Source organism: Atractosteus spatula, chromosome 2 (genome assembly GCF_055471065.1).
Source record: "Atractosteus spatula isolate fAtrSpa1 chromosome 2, fAtrSpa1.hap1, whole genome shotgun sequence".
Classification (NCBI taxonomy): Eukaryota; Metazoa; Chordata; class Actinopteri; order Semionotiformes; family Lepisosteidae; genus Atractosteus; species Atractosteus spatula.
This window is the reverse complement of record NC_142707.1, coordinates 66,698,727-66,726,234: the sequence shown is the minus strand read 5'-3', so window position 1 is coordinate 66,726,234 and position 27,508 is coordinate 66,698,727. Positions and strand designations below refer to the sequence as shown.

The window sequence follows — 27,508 nt, the reverse complement described above, 5'->3', positions numbered from 1 at the left end:
TTGTTAAGATGGATACTGGCAGTTAATTGTCGAGCATAAAAACCAGTAATACTGATCAGTTGTTCCCTAGGCCTGCCATCAATCAGACATAGTGAGCAGCTGATCACGGTTACTGACCTGGATTTTAAGAAAGTTAATATACCCACTCTGTCTCCTGTACCACAGGAATAATGGAGATATACTGTCATGAAAAGGACAACTAATCATACTGTACAGTATACGCTACAGAAGAAGGCAGAGACTCAAATAATTTTAAACGTATCCTTGTAAATACTTTTATTTTTCTAAAAACAATAAAATTCAATGCAGAAATGATAACCATTTTTCATCCCACATGAACCCCCTCAAGGATACTCCCCAACTAGTTTCCCCCTTTTTCCTCCTTGTATTCTCCAACACCGTCTGACACCATTTGCTGAATTGAGACAAGGAAGACACTTGGCTCCAAAATCTGGACACAGATTTCTACTATACCAGATTCACTGCACCAGTCTCATGGAAGGACACATGCCTGGTTCGATCTAAAGAGATAACAACATGGAAAAAGGATGTGTACCTTCACGATGCTACAGTATGTACAGTTGTACATGGCACTAGGTACAAATAAATGTGTTACCTTGGGTCCTTACTTATGTGCGTATGTGCATACTGCATATAGAAGCATCATTTCCTTTTTAATCTCTACTGAATCTCCTTTCCCATTGATCAAATGGTTCTTCTCTTTTTTTTACTGCTACGGTAAAAAAACTGCCTTGGGTTTATTGTGTTTTGAACAGGGGCACTTACATTTACACTATTTATATGCAGTTCCTTTCATCAAGTGGACACTGGAAAATGTGTAAATATTGACAGTTACCATGGTCTGATGCCTCTGCAGAAGAGCTAAGTGCTCCAGGGCTGGACTAATGGTCTACACTAAAGCATAAAAGCTCTTCTAATAGAAATTAACAGACAGGAAAATTAAAAGCAAATGGGAATATTAAGTATGGTTTTATGAACTTATGCCGATATATATAACACATGCCAATGGAAACATCAAATAAAAGCTACTGTGGAAGCCTCAGTACTGTGGAAAAGACAGGTCAATCTTTTGAGCCCAGGCCATCAGTCCTCCTCGGATGTCTTTTGCAGCAATGTGTTCCAGCTCCACACCGGACATTTCCTGCAAGATCTGGACGGCTTTCTGGGAGTCATTCCCAAGCTTACAGATCACGTACACTAAAACACACAAGAGGAAAAACTCCCATCACCTTGTTGTAAACTTCAGTAAAAACAAGAGACATTACTGGGATGCTCCAGGAAGTGCTTCCTTTTAGAGTTGGATCAACGGCTCCTACTGCTAAAATAAAGGCGAGAAAGCACGACTATCAGCCAAGATTCATGGTGACACACAAAAATTACATCAAAACAAGACTAATATGAGCAAAGCACTAACACAAGCCATTGTCCTTTGCACTTATCATTAATAACCATGTGCTGTGTGACCACATCTGTGAAAGACACTGAATCTTCTGCAATAAGACACCAATTCTGTGTCTGCTCAGAGTTCAGATTGGGGTAAACTTGGGCATCTGGCTTCGTCTCTTTTTGTGCCGTTTAATCAATCATACTTGATCTGCTGTCAGCAGGAGATGCTAGAAATCGATGCACACAATTTCACTAAAAGAATACAGCTCCAGAAGAAATGCTCTTCTTGCACAAGAGGTCTAACAGACATCACCTACTTATATAGTAAGTGCAGCCACTGAGTTTAATTTTGATGCACTGCTTCAGTGTAATAAACACAAGCAGACAGCCTAATAAATGTCTTCACACCCAAGAACAGCTCACAAACTCCCCTTATTAAAAGAAAACATTGATTTTCTTTACTTTTTCATAGCTCAATGCTGACTATAAAGACCATATTATACATGTATATTATTATAGTACTGGCTCAGAAAGTTCAGTGTTATGATGGCTCTATTTTACAAACAGAGTCAGTGTTTTCTGGCAAAAACATTAATTTTGGATTTCCAAAGACAGATATTTTTTAAATGTTGGATATACATGTAGACAAAATAAATATGAACAGCTGAGACCCGAATTACAGTACTGTACAGCACTGAAGCATGGTAAATGTTAATGTTCAGAAGTACCTGAATATTGCAACAAAACAATTTTCAAAAACATTTAAAGGTTTAAATTGTACTGTACACCATTCACACAATGTGAGCACTTCATGTCAAAAATGGTGAGAGACTGTTTTATGCCATAGGGTAACATCACATGAATTTCAAGACAAATTTCCTTGTCTTCCAAGAAACAACAAGTAATTTTGTTTAAAAAACAAGCACTTTCCATAAAAAAATATGATCCTACCTTGTCCTCTGCACCTAGTACTCTCATGAAATTTCTTCTGAGATCACCACCTTTATGCTTTTGTAGCACAGGTAACACAGTATGATATTAGGTAATGTGATGAATTTAGGACTAAATTTAAAAATTGCCACTAACATCTGTTTTTGCTCTCCCTGTCTTTTTCCCCATAAAATTTGAATTTGTAGTTAACACATTTAAATACCACAATCCATATGTTTCCAACAGGTCTTTGCATGGAATTCATCTACATTTTTTCAATTGAGTACATTAAAATTTGAATTCATTTTCAACACGCTCAACCAACTCCATACTTCAACCTGGCCTGAAGTCTTATCATCAAGCAAATGACAAGAGAATATTTCAAAACTCCCATGACTGTGATTCACTTGGTAGAATTGCAAGTGAATCATTATAAGTATAATAAGTGCACACTGAAACATGCACAGTGGGCCCATACGTAGGTGTAGGATGGCCCCTACCAGCTATGGATTGGGAAGCAAACAACTTCACACAGACGCGCAACATGGGAAATTCAGAAGGAAATGGAAACACCGAGACCATTTCAAAATGGATACCATTTTTTACCACAAGACAGGCAACACAGCTCCGTCCTGGAGGTCAATACCAGGTCTCTGACAATACCCCAGGGGTCACTGAGAGGCAAGACAGCCCTGGCTGACTTAACCCACGCCCACCCTGGGCAGCACCTTACAGATGAGATAAAATCACTTTATTGGCCATATACAATTTCTTGCATTAGGAACTTGTCTTTTCGCATACCCCAGCTTGCTCTCCATGAGACACACAGGCAGGGAGAGAGAAGCTTGGGGTCAGAGCGCAGGGTCAGCCATTTATACAGCACCCCTGGAGCAGTTGGGGTTGAGGGCCTTGCTCAGGGGCCCAGAGGAGGAGGATTCCTCTGCCGGCCGCGGGATACGAACCGGCAACCTTCCAGCCACAGGCGCAGAGCCACCACACCGCCCGTCACAGTCAGCTCGTCACAAGACCCGGGCTCGAACCGACACTCTGCTCAACTGGTGCGCAGGAGGCCCTGCACAGGCTTTACGTCACATGGCTTTTATCTTGTAAACGATGCAATTCCGGTCTCCGCATCATTATTTCCTTGTCCGGCACGAGGTGCAAAGAAAGCGAGTACAATTAAAAGGTTCACTCAAGAGCTCAAGCTGCTGGGTTTCCACTGGGTTTCTTAAAATAGTCAATTAAAAATACTTGCAATGAAAAAATAACCCTATGTATATTCACACACAGACACACACATTTCATATATATTCCACAAAACTATTTAAAACATAGGCTATTCATGAGGACACCAGCTGTCGGTAATGACTAAAATATGTCTGTATTGGAAATATCACCTAGCAACCCTGTCATCTCAACATGCTCATTGGATACCCAAAAGCCATGGTCATTTGGCGGTGTATAGATGCAGAGGCCTAATTAGGGTGAAGAAACTCGGATTACTCTTCTTTTGTGGTCTCAGCATGTCGCTGGGCCCTGTGCTGCTTGCAGAACAGCAGCAGACCAGCTATTGTGCTCACACATCAAATCACTTCCTGCAATTGACTCCATATGCATCTCTTACTGCAACTGTCAAGGACGTCTTCAGCACCTGGGACGTTTCAATTCCACATGTGTGTCGGCTGGGAAGAAGCCTCGATTTTATCAAAATGTTAACTTTAGAAATGATCCAGGGTAATTCATGATCGCACTGCAATCCGAAAGGCTGAAATACACCTTTAAGAAGAAACCAGCATTAAAGTTTATAATCCCCTAAAACATCATGACTCATGACTGCTACATGAGTGTGATTATAACCTGACGGACTTTCACAGGCCTTCCCATTGAGCTGCCAGCCTGACCACATCACTGACCTGGAAAATCTGATTTTCGGTCTGTCTTCTGCCTGCTCTCTTCTATTTTCTCCTTCAGCAGTTGTAAATGTGGAGCTTTTTTGTCCTCTAAACTAGCAAGAGGTATATCTGAGAGCAGCATATAGAAAAAAAAACCAAGTTGATACAAATTGAAAGAGGATCCCATTAAAGCGTGCGTTATAATATCACTAATAACTTGAAAGGCTTAGAAACCTCAGGAGTCTGATAATTACTTCATGTACAAAAGCAATAATGCTTTCATATCTGACCACTATCATTGCTCCTTATTGTAAAACACGTCCGGAGACCCTGTACAGCAGTGTCTTTAAACAGGAATCAAAACTATACAAAGCTTTAAAGGGGAACTGAATTCTGTGAGGCAACAAAACTTCCGGTGATGTGAAGCAGCCCTGCGACATTGTAAAGAAGCAGGCTTATGAATACATCTCTTAATATTGCTCTTGACTTCGAGACAGTTTTGCCGACAAATACTTCTTACTTGTTAACGGTGCCCACAGATCACGTTGGGACATTTCTGCGGTGAAATGCCACCTGCACAACCTGCACTTGTTTGCTCGTACATCGCAATACAATAGTCTTTACAGGGACTAGCGAGCAGGAAGGGCCGCTTCACATCACAATTTGCGCAAACTCTCCCTCTTGCCTGTGATGAGACCAGGGGTTTGCAACAACATGGCGACTTACAGTACTTTCACAAAGTTCATGATTTTGTGTTCAATTCAGAATTTGTCCAGTTTTTCTATGCCAGCAATTCATTTATTCTGTCGCTGGGATTTAATAACTGGTCTAAGAAACTGGGACAGCAGTTCCCCTTTAACAAGCCCTGTCAGGCATGCAGAAATAGTCAGAAACAAGAGACTGAAAATGCTGGTTACCGTCATAAACACGAAAGCCCTGCCGTGCTACCAGCCTAAAGAAGGATACTGATTGAGACGGGCAGGTGGCAAATGTCGACCTCCACCGCCGGCCGGACGTCAAGGAGCAGGTGAGGGACGTGCTCCTCCAGGATCTCTTTATACTCCTGCGGAGGGATCGGATCTGTTACCATCGTGCCCTGCGGCTCACTACACGGTCCGACCTTAAAGGACGGAATTAACCTAGACACAGTGAGGGCGAGCCCATTCAGCCTTGACAGAGGCAGGAGGAGGAGGAGATGAAAAGAAGAGGGAGTTTTACACAGCGCTTCTCAACCCAAAGGACCACAAAGCAAATCCAAATAAAAACGCAGCTTCGCTCACCTCCGAAGTGCAGCGCCCAACTGGGTGATTGTTTCTTACAGGGACATTACAACGTACAAACCACACTTACCAGACTGTACTTTAACATGTATTGTTCTTTACAGTTATATGACTGTCCATCTGTCCATCAGCTGTAACAGCCTAATGAAAAGCCACAAGACTGTCTGAACTTCATTTCTACTTTTCTATCCTTAAAGCCGTCCAGATTTGTCAGAATATGGCTTTAGAGCTAACTTAATGTTGTGAATATATAGTTATTTACAAGCTGAAGAATATCACTTAAAAAATACTCAACTGCATCCTAATCAGGTAACAGTTGATGCAGCAACTGAATTACTGTTCACTGCAGGAAAGATGATTAAGGATTCCCACCAAATCCCAATTTGACAGTGCAGTGAAGGAATACTTCTTTCCTGTACCTGTAAACTCAAAAATGTCAGCTCTGGCTCACAGCAAATCTATGTAGCAACATAAAAATAAAAAGAGCTGTTTCCTCTAACTGGTTAACTATATGTTTACTTACAAAGTTACTCTCTATAACACGCAGAAAAAGAAAAATTTAGCCATAAGCCTATTTCCAACCTAGTCCACTGTTCTTACCTGAACAGATATTCTTTGCTCTTGGTCAAGCAGACACAACCTTCTGCACTGGAAGTTCCAAACGGGAAAAGCAGAGAGAGAGAAAAGACAGGACATGAATTTATCCATGCAAACAATTCTATAACAATACTATAAGAGCTTTCACAAGGGTTATACATAAGAGTTTCTTCTTAGTCACATTCCATTCTCTTCATATTTACCAATCTGGTCATCGTTGAGCTGAATATTATATTTGCCAAGACATAGCAGACATAGCACAAGTATTTGCAGTTTTCTTACAAGGGCTGTCTGGGCCAAGATGAAAAGTAACAAGGATTAGAACAATCTTCAACTCAGTGGTTGAGAAATATGACTTTCCCGTTCCCGTTTTTGGGAGGTATGCGCCTCTATGGCGAGCCGCAGTTTGGTATGGATGTATTAGCTTGTAACAGTTAAGCGAGAGATAATATCTGTCTTAACAGCACATTTTCTTGGCCTCATTTTGAGAATTCCTCGTCACTGCCTTCACAAATGACACTCTCTATAGCATCGAAGCTTCGATGTTTATGAAGGAATGTAGAATTGCATTTTGTTTTCAGGACTCCCCCGCCGGGAATCCCACGTGTCTCATTCAGAGCGCGGCGAGCACCCCTGTGCCACCATGAGAGGCCTGAGGGCCAACAGGCTCCTCCAACCCGTCAGCTGTGCACTTTTTCACACCCTATAAGCTCCACAGAGTTGTATATGAGAGACTCTCCATCCATTTTCTACCTGCGCTTGCAGTTCATTGTACTATTTAACTAGAAAACATTCAAAATAACTTAGTTGGTTTAGTCCACACAGCCATTTAATCCACCTCTTTCTAGTCTTGCTTCTGCCCTCTTGGGATTCATTTGATTGTTCTGTGCTTTAAGGCAAATATCTTTATAAACAACTGCACACCACTCTCCACTGAGCCCATAACTGCCTCATCCCTCCCTACACCTCTTACACATTTTCATTCCTTCATATTCCGCTTTCCTGAAATGTAAACCCTACAGCTTCAAAACATATCATAATTATTGGTGCCGAATGGTTTCCTCGCATTTATTTTTCTGATTTGATTGTTTGAAAATATTGGCTCAGCACAGGCTTTGCCCTTTGTAGGTGCTCTGACAAAGTGAAAAAGGAAGCAGTCATTACGATGTCTACCCTTTCCGTTTGTGCTGCCATTATTCCAATTCATTTTTGTAGCCTACATCAGGAAAGTTCAAATCTTCCATGAAAAGCACTTTCGGCACTATTTGAAAGAGCCTGGGTACGAACCCCAGTGTACTGGCTAAATACTTCTCTCTGACCTGCCCTCTTGATTCATCTGGTGAAGCAAAATCTCAGCGTCTGCCTGATCTGCTGCACAGTAGGGCTTTTGCACCTCAAAACATAAAAGCTTTATCAGAAAGCCAACTGCGGTGAGGATGGGTTGTCAGTCTGTTAGAGGTCAGTGGAGAAATGGCCAACAACAGATCCCATTAGTCCACTGCATACAGGTAAAAAGCTGCAAACTGACATCTTGTGGCTACTAATGAAACTGCAAAGAGCTAGATGCCTCAGGTGTTTGGACTTACCAGACACAGATTAATATGATTCATACTTCATTGTATTCTTCTGACCATAGTTAAAACTTTTTTCAGTTAATCAAGAGTAACTGGAAGTCACTTGTTGTCAAGTTGCTATGTGAATCTGACAGAAGGTAACTGATGAATTGATCAAATCCTCTTTCAGAGCCAACTGTCACAGATGTCAAGCATAAGTAGGAACTGTAAGGATGGAACATTGTACAGGCCTCTGGCCTCATTAACTAAGGAACTTATCTATAATCAGTAATTCAAGCACTTCATTCCTTCCAGAGAGTCTGCAATTTGTTAAACCTATCTTTATATTTTTAAAACAGCTCAGACCTAAGTCCAACAGAAGAGGTCCAAGTCCTTCTTGTCCTAGTGCTATACAAAAGTACAATTATTTAATGTAGTATTTCTGCATTTCATTTAAGATGATCAGTTCTGGCCAATCTAGGTACGTTTTCCATGTTTTAGTCAAACTGTATCTTAAGTTTCCTTCCTAGCTGATGTTAGCTACACATAAAGCAATGGACAATGGAAGCCTGGATGGTTTTCACCTTCTGACAATGCCTACCACCATTTACGCCGATGCCAAAGAAGGGAATTCAACAGCACCCAGGTATAACAGACTGTATGTTGCCATTGGTAGAGCTGCCAATGTAACTGACGATAGATTCCCCTTTCTGTGTTGTCTACATCTGTTGTCTACATCTTTATTCACAGTAGGAGACAAAAAGATAACAAACGGCAAAGTCTAGTTTATTGTTCAATATTCCTCTACCAAAAAGGACTATGAGTGAGCATTTCCTTTAAACTGTGTCTCAAGGAAAACACAGGTGTGGAGTAATGGAAAAAAATGGCCAAATTTTTTTCTTTAGGAACTGACAAATTGGTTGTGACATAAATCATGATGATTAGACTACAAACTTCACACTGCTGTCTGGAATGATTGGCTTTTTAGTCCACAAAGTTCCTGGTGCTAACTGTAACACACATTATTTAATTATAATTCTATCTGAAAGGATGAGGTGGAGAGGGCGTTTTCTTATTATTTAGACATTTTAAACACTAAAGTACTTTAAAAGGTGAAACAAAGCTGAATATACAACTGCAATTCGTTTCCTTCATTTTTCTGGAAGTATGAGAAAAACCCCATTATTACCATAAATCAAAGTAAAACAAGAAAATACCACAAACCTTAAAGCAACAATGACAAGACTATACAGTAAGTTCAGAGAAATATCACAACAGCCTCTCCTACCTACAGTACATAAGCTCAGATGTCTGTTACAGCCAACACCTTAATTATATCATTTAAACCAATACCAGTTAACCAAACCATTTACATGTGGTTCAGCCCAAAGCCCTGCAGGAGAACGGCCTAGAGGAATCTTTACTACAGAGAGGAGAAAACGGACTGAAACAGAAACTGATGATCCAGAGAGGCAGAGAAGGCGCCATGGCTGGGTGAGGCCCTCACATCACACGGGGCTCTGACCTTGTCTGTGGCAGCGGAGCCGCAGAATTTCTCATAGTCTTGCAGAGCTCTCACGCTGGGGTTTTCTCCACAGACCGAGCAGCCGGCCTGCCTGGGCCTCAGTTTGATCGTGCGGAAGCGCGCCTCTTGAGCATCGAACATGAGCAGCCGCTGGCGGTAGCTGGCTGAGGGGCAAGGGCAAGTTAAAGAAAACCTTCGCCGGACCTCTGGCGCAGGAGAAACAGCCGTTCCCACGCATTTTTCCCCGCACACGAGACGGCTGCGGCACGTCAGGAGGTCATGTCATGTCATGTCATTTGCCAAACCGCTTTGTACCCTACGGTGTCGCAGGATACCGGAGCCTAGCCGGCAAGCAACGAGTGCAAGGCAGGCTACGCCATGGATGGGACGCCAGTCCATAGCAGGGCAAGTGCAAGCCAATCATAAATGGGGACAATTTGGAGCCACGGTAAAGGCAGAGGGGGGAAATTTGGCCCGGACTCCGGCATAACTCCGTACTCTTATCGAGAAATGCCCGGGGATCTTTAATGACAACAGAGTCAGGACGTCGGTTTAACGTCTCAACCGAAAGATGGCGCCCATTACAGTATAGTGTCCCCGCCACTATACTGGGGCATTAGGACCCACACAGATTGCAGCTGCAGGGTGGGCGCCCCCCGCTGGTCCCATTAACACCACTTCCAGCAGCAACCATAGCTTCCCAGGAGGTCTCCCAGCCAGGTACTGACCAGGCTCAACCCAGCTAGGCGTCAGTGGGCAGGCAGTTGAGAGCTGCAGGGTGATATGGCTGCTGGCACGTCAGGAGGTAAGACGGTAAAAAAGGTATGACACTCACGGCAACCTTCAGAAAGGGCAGCCCACAACAAGCAACGCCATGTATAAAAAAGGCACACATATCAAATGAAATTACTGAAACATCCCCCACTTGAGCAAGTACTACAGTATATTATATATTATGCAGTAATATTATACATTATATTATAATTAATATTGTAACGCTTACGGCCGACAGGTACTGTGTAAGAGCCGGCGTACCAGAGCAGGTGACGTCACCGCCCTTCCCTGTGATAGCAGGACCACAGCTACTGGGCTGTAGAGAGATCTCTCTTTAGCTCACGGGGCTGGGTCGCTGCAGAGAGACGCGGAAGTCCCGGGTTCGAGCCCCGGACGGTGTGGGGCCGACCTGATGCGGCAAGGGCGCCCGCCTGAGCCCCCGTTGCGTTACATTGGTGTCAGAAGTGGGATGGGATAGCCCTTCGCCGGGGACGGCGATTTAAGCGGGGGAGAGTGTAACGCTTACGGCCGACAGGTACTGTGTAAGAGCCGGCGTACCAGAGCAGGTGACGTCACCGCCCTTCCCTGTGATAGCAGGACCACAGCTACTGGGCTGTAGAGAGATCTCTCTTTAGCTCACGGGGCTGGGTCGCTGCAGAGAGACGCGGAAGTCCCGGGTTCGAGCCCCGGACAGTGTGGGGCCGACCTGATGCGGCAAGGGCGCCCGCCTGAGCCCCCGTTGCGTTACAATATATTATATTGTAAGATGAAGTAACATTTTGTTTTCTGCTGTGGCAGACTGTGGTGGATAGAATACTCCCATCCTGCTCTTCCTGCTCCGGGCTGTGATCGCGATGGCCTTACAGGCACGGTTTGTGAAAGCTGCGGTTCAGCTGGTCGAGGGAACTTCTGTTTTCCCTTCCTCATACTCCAGTGAATCACTCCATTTCTATACATTTTCCACCAAATTTGGTTTGCCTTTCGTTTTAGGCTCAAATCGGTATGATTGAGACAGGGAGAGAGGACAGCGCACGTATGGGATCTTTTCTGCCAGTTGTGCCTTCTTTCAAACCAAGTTAATGACAAGCAGCATGTTTGTGGCCACTAGACTATCCAAGACTAAGCAACAGCTGGTAACAAACACTTTTTCACCTACGTTCGTGTCAGATTTCGTGTTATTACAATGTAGACATTACTCTGGTGCAACAAAATCTTTAACTGTTAGAAATGATAAAAAAAGCAGCTAAATTTAATGTGAAGTTTAGACAGCAAACATCTTCCATTTACTGTAAATTACATATAACAATTAATCTGCAAAGTTCATACTAAAGCCTAGTATCTCACAGGGTTGAATTTTAACCTATAGTATTAAGCACAATTTATTATTTTTTTAAATATTATTAGTTTATTTGACTGATGCATCCCTCACCAGGGATATGAGTCCAGCACCCTCACTTGTCCTCCATACTACTGCTTACACACCTACAAGGCTACAAGATTCCCTCCTGGATGCGATACTAGTCCACTGCAGGGTTAGCCCAACAGTGCAAGTATCCATTTGTACAGCTCGGTGGACTGGAGCAACCAGGATACACCGTTTCTTTCTCAAGGTAACAGCAGCAAGGCACACAGTGAGGACTTGAACCCACAACCTTTCTATTGAGGAGTCCAGTGACCTTCCTGAAAATGACCATTTAATTACAAAGCACAACACAGAATGTTTTACTTTCCATTCTTTATTTAAATGGAACCATCACAGGCAAAATCTAAGCTAACCACAATGACTAAACAAGCTACCACTCTAAATCTTTCACTTCCTCAAAACCCAGTGGAGACACACAAGAGTGTCTTCATCTTCACACACTGGCTGTACGTGCGTAACTGCAAGCCAATCCCGTATTTTAAAAGCGAGTCGTTTCTGTCTGTTGCTATGAGCACAAAACTATGCCACCACTAATTGTAGCGCAGAGATTCAAAAGGGGGATGTGGGTTCTGTAGCTGCCTTCAGAACGGCTCTGACACTGCAGTGTCTGCTCCACTGGCAGTCCTGAGGTTAAGATAATAATGACGTTTTTCAAGTAAGGCAACTTGCCCCTAACATTCAGCAGTGAGCCACAGCCTTTCACGTGTCGATAACTCTTTTTTTTCTGCTACTTTTAGCTCCGAGTTCACCAGATATTCACCTGCAGCTGGGCCACAAAGGCAAGGAATCGCCTGTGTGGAACCCTCTCAGTTCATCAGAGCTCCACTACAGGTAGCTACAGTACGTCATCAGGAAGAAACGTGTCCACAGCTTTTATACACACAAGCATGTGGCAAAAAAAACCCAAAAAGCTCAGACTTGTAAAGGATACATTCTTGCCCAGAAGCAATCTTCAGGATCTCCAAAGCCTGGAAACACCCCATGATCCCTGGCACTGCAGAATCATTGAAAAAAATAAACTTGTGTTAATTATTTGCCTATAGGGGTCAAACAATGTAACCACAGGACACACGTTCACAGGATATGGGAGAGAAAAGATTTCAAATATTGATACAGCACATATACAGTAACGATTCTGAAGTATCGTTATGTGGTTTACCACTTGTTAGACTGTGAACAGCTTTTTGATTCCCAAGCATTGATCGCAGTACTTTATCCATGTACTTCTGAGAGTGCCACCTGTAAATATAAATCTTCTATCTACTGTTAAATCTACTGTTAAAAATTCTACAGATTTTGCTCATCCTGTACATACAGTTTACTACCAGTCTTTTATTTTTTTAAAGAATGTCACCAGCACCATAATACCAAGCAAGTATTTGCTCTGCCTCTGTGTGCTCTATAGTGGAGACTTACCTACTCCAAGAACACCTCCGTCTGAGCAGTTGGTCACAGTCTCTGGGGGAGGGGGCACGGGGTACAGGCATCTGTAGCACGGACCCCCGCAGTAATTGTACACAGTGAGCTGTGAACAGAGTATTACAGTTAAAGCAATTCTCAAAGACACAAAGCGCTGCTGATGAACTGTTAAAGGGTCAACTGCAATTGTTGTTCCAACTGTAGGGTTCGGTCTATATTTACCAGGTGGCAGTCAAAGGTTGCTATTTCTTCCAAAGTGCTCATCGCTAAAAATGGGACCTTCTCTTCGCGCTCTCCCAGAACACACTGACGGAGACCCGAGCGTTGGCACACGATCAGGATACTCACCTGCCCCTCCATCCGCAGAGCGCTGGCGGCAACCAAAGGTTTGCCAGCGAGGACACAAGCGTCGTTAACCAAGTAGCGCGTGGGCACGTTGTCAGAACAGTCGGCTATGATATCGTACATGAGAGCGAAAGGCATTAAGGAAATGTCCAACACATTTTAACAACTCGGCGCCATGCAAGTTTCATCAGCATAGACCACAGAGCCATTATTAAACACCATTTATATCTATTAGACACCTATTAGACTATAGCTGTTACACCTATTATAGACCTATTAGACTATAGCTGAAACACTTATTACACCTACAGTATTATAGACCTATTAGACTATAGCTGAAACACTTATTACCCCTATTATAGACCTATTAGACTATAGCTGAAACACTTATTACCCCTATTATAGACCTATTAGACTATAGCTGAAACACTTATTACACCTATTATAGACCTATTAGACTATAGCTGAAACACTTATTACACCTATTATAGACCTATTAGACTATAGCTGTTACACCTATTAGACTATAGCTGAAACACTTATTACACCTATTATACACATATTAGACTATACAGTAGCTGATACACCTATTAGACTACAGCTGATACTTCAACCACTTTTCTGAACATTTTTACATTTTGGCATTTGACGTTCATTGCCTGACTGTCCCACGTGACATTTTCTTAAAATAATTCAATTATAAACATATTTTACTGTTCATTTATCATAGTCATCAAAAGTTACATTCACCGTAATAACCAGAGATGTAATTGTCCACCAGAAGAAAACTTGAACTTGAACCCTTCCACCTGGGTGGAGTTTAAGGGTTATTTATTCAGAGAAGAATAAATTGCATAAAATGAAAACAAGCCTGTGTGTGATGACAATGAAAATCCTCATTCTGCTGAAAAAAAAAAACCAGGAACTGGCCCTGTGTCACCCCTCGTTTCAGTCCAGTTCCGCTTCCGGAGGTTTTTACAAACCATACAAGGATACTGCTGAACGAGCTGCAGGGCGTTCTCGGGAGTCAGCTGCATGTGGTACGGCACATAGTCCACTGCAGAGTTCAGCCTACAGGAACAAGAGTCGATTCCGCTACAGTAAGAGTCCAGTCGATGTCCCCGGCGCCTTGCACCTTTGTCCCATACGGTAACACGGTTTACCACAAAGTGCTCCGCTTCTGCCTGGTTTCATTTTTAATATTTGTGCATCAGGGGGGGATCAAGTCTCTTTAATTCCTAGTTTATAGTAATTAAATACTCTGAGATCCAAAACAATACTGAAATCATTCATCAATTATCTGTCTGGGAACCACTTATCCTAATAGCCCAACAGCCGATCTGAGGTTGAAATGACTGCTGGACATATCACCTGGATGGAATGGAACTTCACAGGACCACACAGAAAGGAACTTTACAGCTATCTGGATATAAAGCTAGCCAGCATGTCTGGGAGAAGCTTTATTTATTTGCTTGACGCCTCTATCGAAAGTGACTTTCACCAACACACATTTGCACAGCTGGAACAATATGGGGGGGAGGTACCTCGCTCAAGACTACCACAGTGGCGTTTCACCTGGGGACTTGAACCCACGACCTTCCAGACTGCTGCCCACAATCTGCTTTGACCAAAGCAAACTCATATGAACACGGCTGGTGCTGCACTGGGAAGCTATGAGGCTCCAGATCTAACCCACCACACCACTATACAGTATCTCCCCATAATGAAATCAGCTGCTTACGGATTCAAAATAAAAAAAACACGAATGTACTGTAACAGCTACGGGTTCCTTCAGGAAAGGACACTAGGAGATGGTATAGGCACACTAGCACCTTCCTTTCTCTTTTTTTTTTTACAAGGACCACTACAGAATTTACACACACATTAGGAGATAAACCGAACATGTACACAGGTTTAGGGTGGTAACAGACTCTACACACTTAAATTATGGGACACTAAGCTACAGTGGGGCAGAGTGGTGGCTCTGTGGCTAAGGATCTGCGCCTGTGGCTGGAAGGTTGCTGGTTCAAATCCTGCGGCCAGCGGAGGAATCCTACTCTGTTGGGCCCCTGAGCAAGGCCGTTAACCCCAGCTGCTCCAGGGAGTATAAATGGCTGACTCTGTGCTCTGACCCCAAGCTTCTCTCTCTGTCTGTGTGCCTGTGTGTCTCATGGAGAGCAAGCTGGCATATGCGAAAAGACAAATTCCTAATGCAAGAAATTGTATATGGCTAATAAAGTGATCTTATCTTATCTCTTATGGAGAACACTGTAGCTAACAGGTCTATTTACATCAGCAGGGTCAGTTGCTGGTCATCCTAGGGATCACCGGACTCCCCCCGGCTACAACCCCCAGCCTGCTTTGCGGTACCCTTAGCGACTAGGTGCGCTTCCTCCTCAACACCAAGCGAGGGCGCTACAGTACTTTTACAAGTGAATAATTACTGAAAATCTCACTAAAAGTGGGAAAATATATATGTTAAAGTCCAATTCAGTCCATTTCTAAAAGGTTTAATCTTTAAGTAGTAACCAAGCAAGAGAAAGCTGAAGATCAATCATCCAATAGCCTGGGCAATCAAGTTGTTTTATTTTTTACAGGTTTTACATCCAAAGGTGAATAAAGGAAAACGACAAGGATAGATTCAAATAAAAAGCCTGAAATTAGTTAACTGTACATCTCTAATTACCCTCCTGTCATTAGGAAGATGACTTTGGGAGGGAAACTGCAAGAGAAGTGAATGGTTTTGTATAACGGTAACTGGGGATGAAAAAGGAAAACAGTGTAAAGAGAGATTTCAAAACTGAAAAGGCTGATTCTTTCTGTCCCAGCATTCAACCCACTGTTGATCTCAATACCACTTCAGATTCATATCGGGCTTCAAAACAGCTCAAAAACACGAGAACAAAATCAAGAATGTTGAATGGGCGATAAATCACAAAAATGGGTCAAAAGCGCAATGTTAAAGAGTTTCGGAGACACATGAGACGACATTTGCACATTTCATCTACAGGAAGGAAAGGAATGTAAGAAACCGTCGACATATTTGTTGCGTTTTACAATAAACATGGAGGTGGCATGTGAAGACTTCAGACTGTTTTAGTGAAGTTACAAACGGGAGATATGACAAAAATGGAAAACACATTTCTCAAGGAACGATGTCGTTCAGTTCTTTGGTGTCGCGTAATACGGGCAGGAAGGCAAGCCGGGAACGATAACAAAAATAACGACTGAGGAAGAACAAGAGGTATTGAAATCTTTGTGTTCCCCTCCCACATTCACCTGACTACACCACCATTGAAATGTTAACAGCTAAGCTTGGTGGAAGACCAAACCAACAACAGAACTGTATAACTACAATAAGCCTGCTCTGGTTGATGACTAAGCTTGAGCGCGCAAAAACACACTTACATTGTGTAACAGAGCGCTCAGAGCTTGTGCAGCTGCGATAGCTTACAACGGGGTTAGGGTGAGGTAACGAACAGCTAATGAACAAGAGAAGGCAACTCTGACCACTAACACATTTAGTCGCTAGTAGCTAACAGATCTGAGGACATCATTTCTTGAGTGGTCTCAGCCAATTTGAATAGGGCAGAGCTGTTTTTCCACACGTCCCCATTTTTATTTTTTTTTTTGCACACGCCTATGTATTTATTTTTATTTATCTATTTTATATTTATTTTGTATACCTTTTCGTCTATTCTGATGTCTGTTTTTGCTTGTCTTGGGCTGGACTGCTGTAACACATCAATTTCCCTACGGGATCAATAAAGTCTGATCTATCTATCTATTGCATATTCTTTGACAGCAGGTAATTATTTTTTATTAAAATCAATAGCTTTTGCATCTTTTCCCTTCTTTAGCTATATGCTGAGGGCCTTAACTTAGATGGTGACTGTGGAGGACAGTTTTTCTGCAGAGAAACCAAGTAGACAGCAAAATATGATAACCAAAATCACCCATTTCAAGAAAAAAAACCACAATTACAGATTCAATAGCACCATCTGGTGGAATAAGTCTTTCAAATTCAATGATATTTATTGGTATGGCTGACGAATTACATTGCAGCCAAAGCAACCAAAAACAAAAGGCAACAGTAAGCATTTCCAAACATTCGGAGCAATACTTCTATTTGAAGACTTCATCACTGTTCCTTGACTCTGACAGGAGACCACATACTGGGCTGCCAGCTCTATTCATTTTCCTTGTCCTTCTCCTAGTAGAATTGGAAGCTGTTCCGATTCTTGCAGGAGTGGGAATTCTGGGATTAGATTTGGAAGAGCAGAATGTTCTGTCTAATCCAGGTGTGCGTCTAGCAGTGAAGCAGAAAGTGCAACTGTCCCTACTGGCAGTGGGAGCACAGCCTGTCCTCTCAGGGTAGCCATCTCTGCCTGTATTGCATCTTCTATGGCCAGACTGTGGTCTCTGAGCCTGTAATTCATCGGGGTTTATTTCTCCTGGTTGTCTCTTACCATGGTCAGATACTTGGTCAGTGTGTACTGAGTTTTTAAAGCCCGGTAGCATTCCAGTTTGTGTTGTTCATATGCGCGTGTGTCCCAGAGGACGAGGCAGTGTTTTTTGTGCTGTAATTCGATTGACCTGCTTTGAAATGTCTTTTGTAGTGCTGTCCTGAAGCTGGTCAGCGAGACTCGGGGCAGTGAAATTCAGGACCAGCTGGCTGCGGGGGGCGTGTCTCGATCAGTTCTCGCCTCAGCAGTTTCTTGTAGCGGAAAGCATTGTGGTCACATTTTATTAGGTGCAGCCAATATTGTATTGATCTCTTTTGACTGGACGCCCACTTAATTGCCCTATAGAACAATAGGTTAAATTACGCCAGCGTTTTGAGGGAAGATTCATATTCTGCAGCCTCCTTCTTATAGAATATAAAGCTCTTAAGATCTGATCTTTAGACCAAGGCATGCACAGCTGATTGTGTGTTTTACTGCACTGTTACTCCAGGTGAATACGTTCCCCCGAGATCTGGTTTTCTTTGGGGAAAAGCTCATCCCTATTCTTGTCCAGTTTTTACGATCAATGCCCAGTTTTGACAGTTCGGCTCCAGCAATGCCAGGCTCTGCGGCAGCCCCTGCTCAGTGGACTACAGTAGGACCAGGTCATTAGCATAGAGTAGTAATTCGATCTGTGTTGTGTCACACAAAGCCAGAAGCCGCAGACTGTCCCAACCCCACTGCTAAATTAGTTACACTGTAGACTCCTACACCACTTTGCAGACATTTGTAACATAAAGAAGCTCCTAACGCCAAAGTGAGTCTAAGGTTCTATTAAGATCAATAAAACTGGCAAACAGTTTCCTTTAGCTCACTGGTGGACATGCTTGTTTATAAGTGTCTAGGGTGTCAATGTGATCAGCCAGCGCAGTTGTTTGCTAAAAAGCGAACATGACCTTTACTCAGAACACTGCTCGGTAAGGAAGGCCACTATTCTGAGAACACTGAAAAACACCTTTGCCAGGTCACTGCTCGTTCAGGTACAGACTGTGCAGACTGCAAAATACATGCTGTACTAGCAGATGCCCCGATAGTGACTGGGGTCTCCACAGTCTGAGCCGGCCTTGCTGCACTTCAGAGCTGCAGTGTCTAAGCATTGCTTTGCTGACTCGGTCTTGGCCGCAGGTCTTTCACCTGGATTTGACTAGCAACTCCTGCTCTGTGATCAAAGGAGTTTAAGGAGTTGTGTCTTCAATTGCCAATTCCAGAGTTTTCCAGAGTTGAGTTTTTCCATAGTTGTTGTTTTGGTCTAACGCTTCTACATTTGGTAACTATTGGTGAAGTTTTTAAAATGTCTTTTTCCAGACTATAATTGTGGATGGCCAGTTCTTTGGGTTTTGATTTAAAGTGCTTCACTTTTCTCAGAAGCAATTTTGGTTTATTGACTTCTTGATTTCTGAGAGCTGCCTGTTTATAGATGCAATTTTTTCAAGGGTGTGTGTGTTTGTGGTACCCGCAGTATTTGAGGCGCGGATCTCCATTGTGTGGTTGTCTGCATCATTGTTTTGCTAGTTGCCGCCAAGCTGTCCTATGGTTTTCACAGTCTGCATCAAACCATTAATCTTTCCCTTTGTTTCTGTATTTTATCCATTACCTTACTTTATTATAAAACTGATTTTGGATGTGAATAATTTGGAAGCTGTGTATCTAAACGTATCTCTGATTTACTGGTTTGATACGGTGCCTCTAGGGATGAGGCATCATGGGGCACAGACGAGGATCTGGATCTCTCCCAGCTCTGAACTGGTCTGAACTGGTGCGGTGCTGGAGAACTTCTGTCTGGCTCTGCTGGGTTCAGCTGGTCTGGATGGAGTGTGTGGGTGTTGTACGGGTTCAGGAAAAGGGATGCTTCTCTGTTGTGCTGTGCTTCATTTTGTAGACACTGCCTGTCCTCTTGCTCATCTCCGGCAGGGAGACGGCTGGATCTCTGCCCCCTGCAATATCCTTCAGGGTTTTCACAAAGGGTTTCAAAAAAGCTTTTTTGGGAGGTGTAAATGGTCACGCAGGCGCTGCAGCCCCAGGGTGAGGTGATGATTTTCTGGATCGTGGGGAGTTTCACGCTCTTTCTGGTCAGAGCTTATGGGAAGACAATTCTGATCAACCACGGTTTATAAAGTCAACCTGAACCAATTCAAGGCAGTGGAATCTGATGATCCGTGATCATCTTAGAAAACCGTTAGGCAGTAAGTGCTTCTGTTACTGATCTGTTGAGAGTGTTGCCTCTGAACATAACAAAGTTTGTGTTTCTGTGTCAACAGTCTTCCCAGTGGTCGACGAAGCTGTATTCCTGCCAAATCAATAACACCACCAGGATTGCAAACGAGAACTTTTCGCAAGTAGCTAGTCACTTATAAGTGAATGATGTGATAATATCTGTTCATCTGTTTTCTGATACAATCACTTTAGTCATTCCAGTCTGTGAAGAGAGTGAGAGTGAGAGTGAGAGCTCCTGTGCCACTGCAGTAACGGACCTCCGATCACTGGTGCCAGCGTGCAGTATGGAGCAGCCTGGCATTCCAAGGGCTGGCTTAGACAGCACCTGTAGGGTCTTCTCTGATGCCGGGCACCGGTCAAGGACAGACATTTGAGCCTGTCGATCCCGTGTTCACCGACAAATTTTCCATGTGAATCAATGAGAAGACCCACCTCTGTACTGCTCGGCCCGGCATCCTGTCGCCGGGGAGAGCAACTGCGCAAGAGGGCAGAATGAGGAGAGTACGGCAGTCTGGCACTTTGGGTATCGGGCAGGCTGGGGGCACTGGTGTGGCAGATTGGGCAGTGGAGATGCCAGTGGTGAGCGTGTGTGGGAGGAGTGAGTGCTGTGTCTTGGGCCTCCGGGCTCCTCTGTGTCTACAGATTCTGCTCTGGCGGGAGGTGGTGAATTTCCCCTTATTCTTTTAGGTACACTACAGTCTCCCTTCGAGCTCCAGCACATCAATTCAGCTACATCTAAAATATTGTACGTTTTTTCCCCAGTTTGTTGTCACGCTTCATCTGCTGCACTTCAGCCCGTGGCTGATTAACTGAGGCCTCGAATTCGCTTTCACCTGGGAATATTTCACCTCTGAGCGGCTGCGCTGCTTCCCTCCCTGCCTGCGAGCTGCGTCAGGCTCGGCCCAGCGACACCTCAGAAGGGAGCCCGGCGCGTGGCCAGGCTCTCTCGCGGTGCTGCCGTGCCCGGCAGCTCGGGGTTGGCAGTCTGCACCCTGGCCCCGCGAACCACTGGTGCCGGCTGGGGGGTAGCGCAGATTCCCCTGTGGTTCTCTCTTTCCGCATATTAAGAATTGTTCACTGACATTTTCTGGATCATTTTTCAGGATCCACTAGATCCTCTAAACCTGTTTTGCTGACATTGTGTTACTTCTACACTGTCTATAGAGCGCTCTAGAGAAAAACACAACCTTATGATCACCTTATTAAAAAAAATGGATAAAACGTGATTTTCTCAGCCATTCTATTTAATATTGATTTAGAAACAAGGGCCACATTAGGTGCTAATAAGAGATGCTCAGTCGTTCTGAAGAGCCCGGATTCATTTTGTGTTCTCAACTCCAGGACCTACCTCTTCAGGGACGCTGCAGCAGACAGGGCCTTCGGCATTCCCTTCCTGTCCTCTCCGTGAAGCACTTGTCTGTGCAGGTTACTCAGCTCCACCTCATCATAGTCCAGCAGCCCCAGTCGCCCTGGAGTTGTGAAAGATGTGCAAAAGTTTGCCACAAGTGCCTCACTTTGAATTAAAGACATGCTACGGACCTGCAGCCGACAAGAGGGGAAACCACGGAAGCCTCTAGTCTTGAACGGCTTTCGCAGCCCCCACTACAATAAGGACAGGGACTGCACTGTCGCTTGTATTATACATCTCGACGCATGGTCGTGCCGTCCACAGAAAAGGAAAAATAAGTCACAGAACCCAATCTGTCAAGTTGTCAAACTGACCATCTAATTTAATACAGACATCCTATGTTTTTATATCCAATACTATTTGCATGGCAAACTGCTGAAAATGTCATAGTGTTCTGTGTTCTGCAGCAATCGGCCTCACAGCGATGTGCATTCCTGGGAAACTCTTAACATAGGACCATTTCTCAGGAATCCGGTCTCTTATACAGAGAGCACACACAAAGGAAATACTACTCAATCAGACAGGTGACCCTGTAGATGTATTATCTCTGCCTGTCCATGCCTACATGCTTATTTATAACAGATGGACACATCAAGTATTGCATTTTATGAAATTCCATCATAAATGAACCAAGTGAGTCTTAGCATATAACTTTCATGGGTCTGTGGCAAACCTTTTTCCACAAGTCAACACTTGTAGAATAAACCTACCTTTGTCCTTCATAATGTTTACCTTAAATCAGAGGTTGCACTGCGGATGTGTTTCAGTGTACAGTGACATGTTTTCAAACACAACATTTAAGATTCATCTGGAAGCACTACATTTAGACATTTTATTCATTCAAATCTGCCATAGTTGTAAAACTGCAAATGGAACACAGATGAAAGAAGACAGTTTGCTAGGTAGTCAAACTGGCCATCTTATAAAAACATACTATGCTTTCATATCCAATATGAAAACGTTTTACAATTACGTATGGTCCTATACACAAAGGTATACTTTTATCTCTAAATTACTTCTTCATATTCCTGTATATAATATATATAAACTGTTGGTAAACTTGTTGGTTTCCTGATGAACACATCAGGAAAAAACATCTAAAATAATTGTCCCACTTTCACAAAATATGGCAAAATTGGACATGTGGCACACTCCAACTCTCCTATAACTTATAAAACAATAGAAAATATTACACACAAGATAACCTTGCCTTTTTCCAAACTATAATGGGAACAGCATTAACAGCAGTTAGTGTTCAGTAATGAAGGCAACGCGGGCTGAGAGGTTCTAGAAACGGTACTATACTCACGAATCACAATAAAGGTAGATTTCCTTATTCGCTCATCTATTTCAAATTGTAATGAAGTGCTGGATGATCTTTTGATTTCTGATTCCACAATATCACAGCACTCTTAAAAACACATTACATTATTCTGTACTCTTTTTTTTTCTTCGTAACACTGGGCATGATGCTGCCTTGCTGGCTATCTGATTGTTAATGATGGGTATGCTGTAAACCGAATTGTTGTTACTGATATTATTAAAAACAAATAAAAGGAATATAAAAAAAACGCAGGGGGGTGACGTGCTATGAGGCGTTACTGGTTACACATCTCAGTCGGCATTCCGTACCTACGCCAGCTGCAGCCAGATACTGCGCCAAAGGACAGCCCAGCCCTCCGCACCCCACGACCAGCACAGAGGTCCTGCACAGCTGCTGCTGACCTGCAAGCAGAAAAAGCACAGCCTTGGATCAAGTAGCAAAACACTGCACCATTTCCAAGAAAAGGAAAACTGGGAAACCCACTGGAAAGCAGGGAACAAAATCTGTACATCTGATAGCTTAAAAACAAAATTAGCATTCTTAAAACAAAAAACAATTTTGGTATGTAAATGGTTAAGTACAGAACAGTCAACCAATCCTTAATTAAATGACACTGGCTCTCAGTTCCACAAAGACACACTTATGATGGTTACAGGAGAAGTATCTGCTCTTCTCTGGACTGATTATGTTACCATGGTACAATCAAGATATTGCTCCTCTGGAATCAGCTCAGAGAAGAGCAACTACTCACATCCTCCGATGTCAAGCAATGACCTATGCCAGCAAGCTAAAACAGAAGAATCTTTTTAGTCCCGAACAGAAGATGCTATGAAACTAATCAAAATCCTCAAAGGCATTGACAACCCAATAGACAACATCAGAATCAGTGAAACACAAACCACAGGACTGGAGTGCAAAGTGCATTTAAAACTAAAAACAAGAGGCACTGTACACAAACAGTTTACAACAGGCTATCCAGCCATGCGGATGGAGCAGATACTATGTATTTTCAAGAAAAGCCTGCAAAAGATCTTAGATCAAGTAGATACTAGCAACCAAACAAGCCAGATAGATCAAATAGCTACTGCTTATAAGCTGTAATAGGAAAACCAGGTTGTTGCTGTAAGAGCAGGCACTCTTTGCTCTGCATCAGGATGTCCACACCAACATCCCAGAATGGGGCACACCATGATAAGAGTTTCTGTCCATCAGACGAGATGTTAAAATGGGATCCTAACTACCAACAGCCTCTTCTCTCTGACACCATTTATATTGTAGCGCCCTCATCAGGCAGTGATGGGACACGGAGCAGACAAGCAGTGGGGCTGGTGATGTCAGTCCTCCAGAGAGCATGCTGGGATAAATGGGATCTTGTCTGGGATAGCTGGAAACTATCAGAGACATTGCTTACTGCTGGGACTCGGGGGGAAGGACAGGGGTTTATATACATATTATGCGAGTGTACATCTGTGGCTGTCCCATGTTTCGCCATCCAGGTCTGTGACCTCAGGTTCCCACCCTGACCTTCCTGGCCTCTGTCTGTCAGGACCCCCCCCCTTCACTCAATGGATTTTTTGTATTGGTTGGTGAGAACATTTGAGGGTTGCAAAACTATGCTACTGGCCATCAGACAAAGCCCTGCCCCACATAATCAACAGCAACTAGATGTGTGGGGTAGATGACCCATCAGCCAGGACCTCCAGTTCCTTTGGAACACCATTGCCTGGGACAAAGACCAAATGTGCCCATAATGGTAGTGAATCTGAACCAGGAGAAAGTCTTCGACAGAGTAAACCACAGCTATCTGCTCGGAGGGGTGGAATGCTTCGGTTTTGGAGAGAGTTTTAGCCACTGGATAAAGATACTGTTCTCTGAAGTGGGCAGCAGAGTCGACGTGAACGGATATCTGAGGGGAGAGATGTGCCACTTTTCCCCCAAAACTCGACTGCATCTTCTTCTGCAACCTCTGTGGGGCGCTGCGGGAGCCAATTAGCCACAAGTACCAGTACTTTGTCCGGCTGAGGTTCTCCATCCTGATGAAGCACCTGGTCCAGTGGACAAACACCAGACCAAAAGCAGAAAAACAACCTGAGTCCTACTCCCACGCTGTCAAGTGGAGCAGGAGGTACGAGGCCACGAGACAGCCAGAGCTCTGCACCAACCACAGGGTCCTGTACAAGGAGGTGAGGGGGCAAGTGGTCACCAGGGAGAGGCTGCAGGTTCCCAGACAAGTCTGGGAAAGGATGCAGCCAAAGGGCCTAGATAACAAGTTAAAGGTTCTTAACTGGATGGCGGTGCGCCAGAGGCTGGCGACCAGAGAGGTCCTAGACAGACACTTGCTCACCAGGAACCCGCACTGCCCCCAGGACACTGATCGTCAAGGAGACGCAGGAGCACGTGTTCTGGAGCCGCCCCTTCGCCAAAGCTGTGTGGGGCAGAAGGGACGACACTCTGCAACTCCTGGGAGCGGGAGAGGTGCTAAGATACCAGAGCCTCCTGCTGGGGCTGGCACAGACAGGACTGGCCAAAGGGGCGCAGTACTTGCGTTGGTTGCTGGTGTTCCTAACAGAACAAGGGCTGTGGAGTGTGAGGACCACTCTCATCCAGCCCAGCACAGAGGGGAGAGCGAGCCAGCGGGAGGAGAGGATCCTTGTGAACCTCAGAGGGAGGATGAAGCTCGACATCGCCAAGTGGGGCTTCTCCACGGCGAAGGAGCCCTGGAAGAGACTGTGGGCCCTGTACAGGGACTAAGGAGGAAAACCCTGTTCCCTGAGCTCCTGCGGAGGACTGGAGAACCGCAGTTTCAGAGCCGGGACAGGGGGAAGCCGAGGACAACAGCAAGCGGTAGGGCTTGGAGGGACTCTTTCATTGTGTAAATCCAGCCCCAGCAACCACAGCACAGGGACCAACCGAAAAAGGACAATCACCTTTTTAAGAATGAAATATAGTAGAGGTTGCACGGCTTTGCATGATTTGTTAGAGTGTAAAATGTTTATTGTGAAATAAACTTTGTTAGAAAAACTATGGTGTTCTATTTAAAAAAGAGCACTTCTAACCCCACTGTTCTGCGTGTTTATTGCCCGCGCTACAATATGTTTCTCTACTAGGTTATTAAAGATCCAATTTGTAAAACAAGGGGTATTATTCCTGGTGTCCTACTGTAGCTAAATGCCTTCCTGGACTTACACGGTCTGCTATTTCAATTAAATTCACTCCAGAACAATCGTTAAAAACACCCAAGAACATGTGCGGTGTCATGCTTATATACCTTTAACCCCGAACTGGGGGAGAAGCAGTTGCCTGCTGTACCTCATGATCTCTTCGTTGGAGAGAAATGGCTTTTCTTGCAGGGGAGTCAGTTGTGTCACAGTTCCTTGTATATCAATTGCTTCAGTGCTGCACTGGGAATCCTTGCAAGGCAAAGAAGAAATTGGAGAACCCTTAGAAAATATATATACATGTTTATAAATGAGTGTCAGGGTTTTCTAGCAGAGGTTTGTTCTTAACTTACAAATGAGGTTTTTGGATTATGAATTTCAACTAAACAACAAAAAATGGGAAACGATGTTTGTATAGTTAGACGCCATTGGCCAAGTTGAAGTCATATCGATCTTTCTTGATAATTTGCCCCGAGAAAGCAGCGATCTCTTCATAAACTAATTCGTCAACACAGTGTGAGCAGGCATCACCTTACAATAAAACGGAACTTTCTGCACCAAATACAACGTTTTGTTAAATGAAAGAACAGTGAGCAATACTTTGCTCACCCAGTGCCCTGTCTTCAGATCTGCAGAGGCTGAGCACTTAAAAATGAGCTTTTCTCTCGTTTTCTGCATTACCTATTTAGATTATACGTAGTGTACAGGACCTTTTAGGATTACTTGGATTACTATATAACGAGAAAAAATAATACTGATATAAAATCTGCTGTGTCGTGTACAATCAAAGGGTTTGAACTAAAAAATGAAATACCTTCAACAACCGTTCGAGTTTGTCCTTTAAAACGCCAATCTCTTTTTCTTTCACCAACAGTTGTTCCTTCAGGCTTACTATATCTTGCTCCATAACCGCTCTGGTTTTTTAACTGTTCAGTTTTACTTGAGAACAAAATTATCAAATTCTATCGACTCGTAATGTAAAGGTAACTTGCTAAGGACTCTTTTCTCAGCTCGGCTTCCTGGACTGCAGCAGGTCCCCACGTGTATCTCGCCACGTGAGCGCAGAGCAGTGTCATGTGACTGACTGGCGCTGGAGGGAGTTCGTGTTTGCATCTTTTTGAGTCTATTAACTTAAATACAGATATGGGTCATCTTTTTTCAGAAATACTTTTAGCTGTGATTGTTTTATCGTCGGTATCTGTTTGTTTATTTGTGTGCCGTGTGCTTTACTTTGAAAGGATTACTTTTTTAAGGCACCATATAAAGTAATTATAATTGTTATCCCCAACGTGGTCTAAACAGCATGTCATATTAGATGTCATCACATATTATTATGTATTATATATTATTAAAGATCTGTGCAGATTAAAGATCATTGGACATCAGACACGAGGAATTTGAAATGTTGGTGTTCGGTGCTCAGTAGTAGCTCCGTGAAGCTAGCAACAGTTATTGGCAGCAGAAACCCCAAATAAATGATCAATTATTTAGCCGCTGAATCCAATGCAGGGTCTGGGGCAAATAGATTACATTTGATATTGGTTTTTAATAAGTGTCATTTCTTGCATTATATAATGCACCAGATAGAAAGAGAAACAGATTACAGGTGTTTATAATGAGATTACAATTTGTCTCCAACTGTTAGTTTTAATTTTTATCAGGTCTTTTCAACGATTCTACAGATATCTGGGTTCAGTCCAAGACAGATCAACCAGACGCATTATTCCAGAACTTCAAGGCATGTCCTGCACTGA

At 43.6% G+C, this 27,508-nt stretch overlaps 1 protein-coding gene across 1 annotated transcript; it reads right to left on the bottom strand.

Moving 5' to 3' along the window:
- Positions 1-261: 261 nt before the first annotated feature.
- On the bottom strand, positions 262-26,782 carry mocs3 (molybdenum cofactor synthesis 3). Its single transcript, XM_088909638.1, has 13 exons — positions 26,569-26,782; positions 25,865-26,006; positions 22,905-22,997; positions 21,213-21,333; positions 14,142-14,216; positions 13,149-13,266; positions 12,798-12,906; positions 12,313-12,375; positions 9,185-9,348; positions 6,110-6,157; positions 5,196-5,292; positions 4,251-4,358; positions 262-1,218 (listed from the first exon to the last, which is right to left on the bottom strand). The coding sequence occupies exons 1-13, from the start codon at positions 26,659-26,661 to the stop codon at positions 1,061-1,063; spliced, it is 1,389 nt and encodes a 462-aa protein (XP_088765764.1). The 5' UTR covers positions 26,662-26,782; the 3' UTR covers positions 262-1,060.
- Between the last annotated feature and the right edge of the window lie 726 nt (positions 26,783-27,508).

Excerpts from the sequence above, each read along its gene's own strand:
- mocs3 (XM_088909638.1), bottom strand. The coding sequence starts at position 26,661 with ATGGAGCAAGATATAGTAAGCCTGAAGGAACAACTGTTGGTGAAAGAA. Across the intron at positions 13,267-14,141 it reads GCCCTGCAGCTCGTTCAGCA|GTACGATATCATAGCCGACT; the intron begins GTATCCTTGTAT and ends TTTCGCTCTCAT. Across the intron at positions 5,293-6,109 it reads AGCAAAGAATATCTGTTCAG|GAGTATAAAGAGATCCTGGA; the intron begins GTAAGAACAGTG and ends ATCCCTCCGCAG.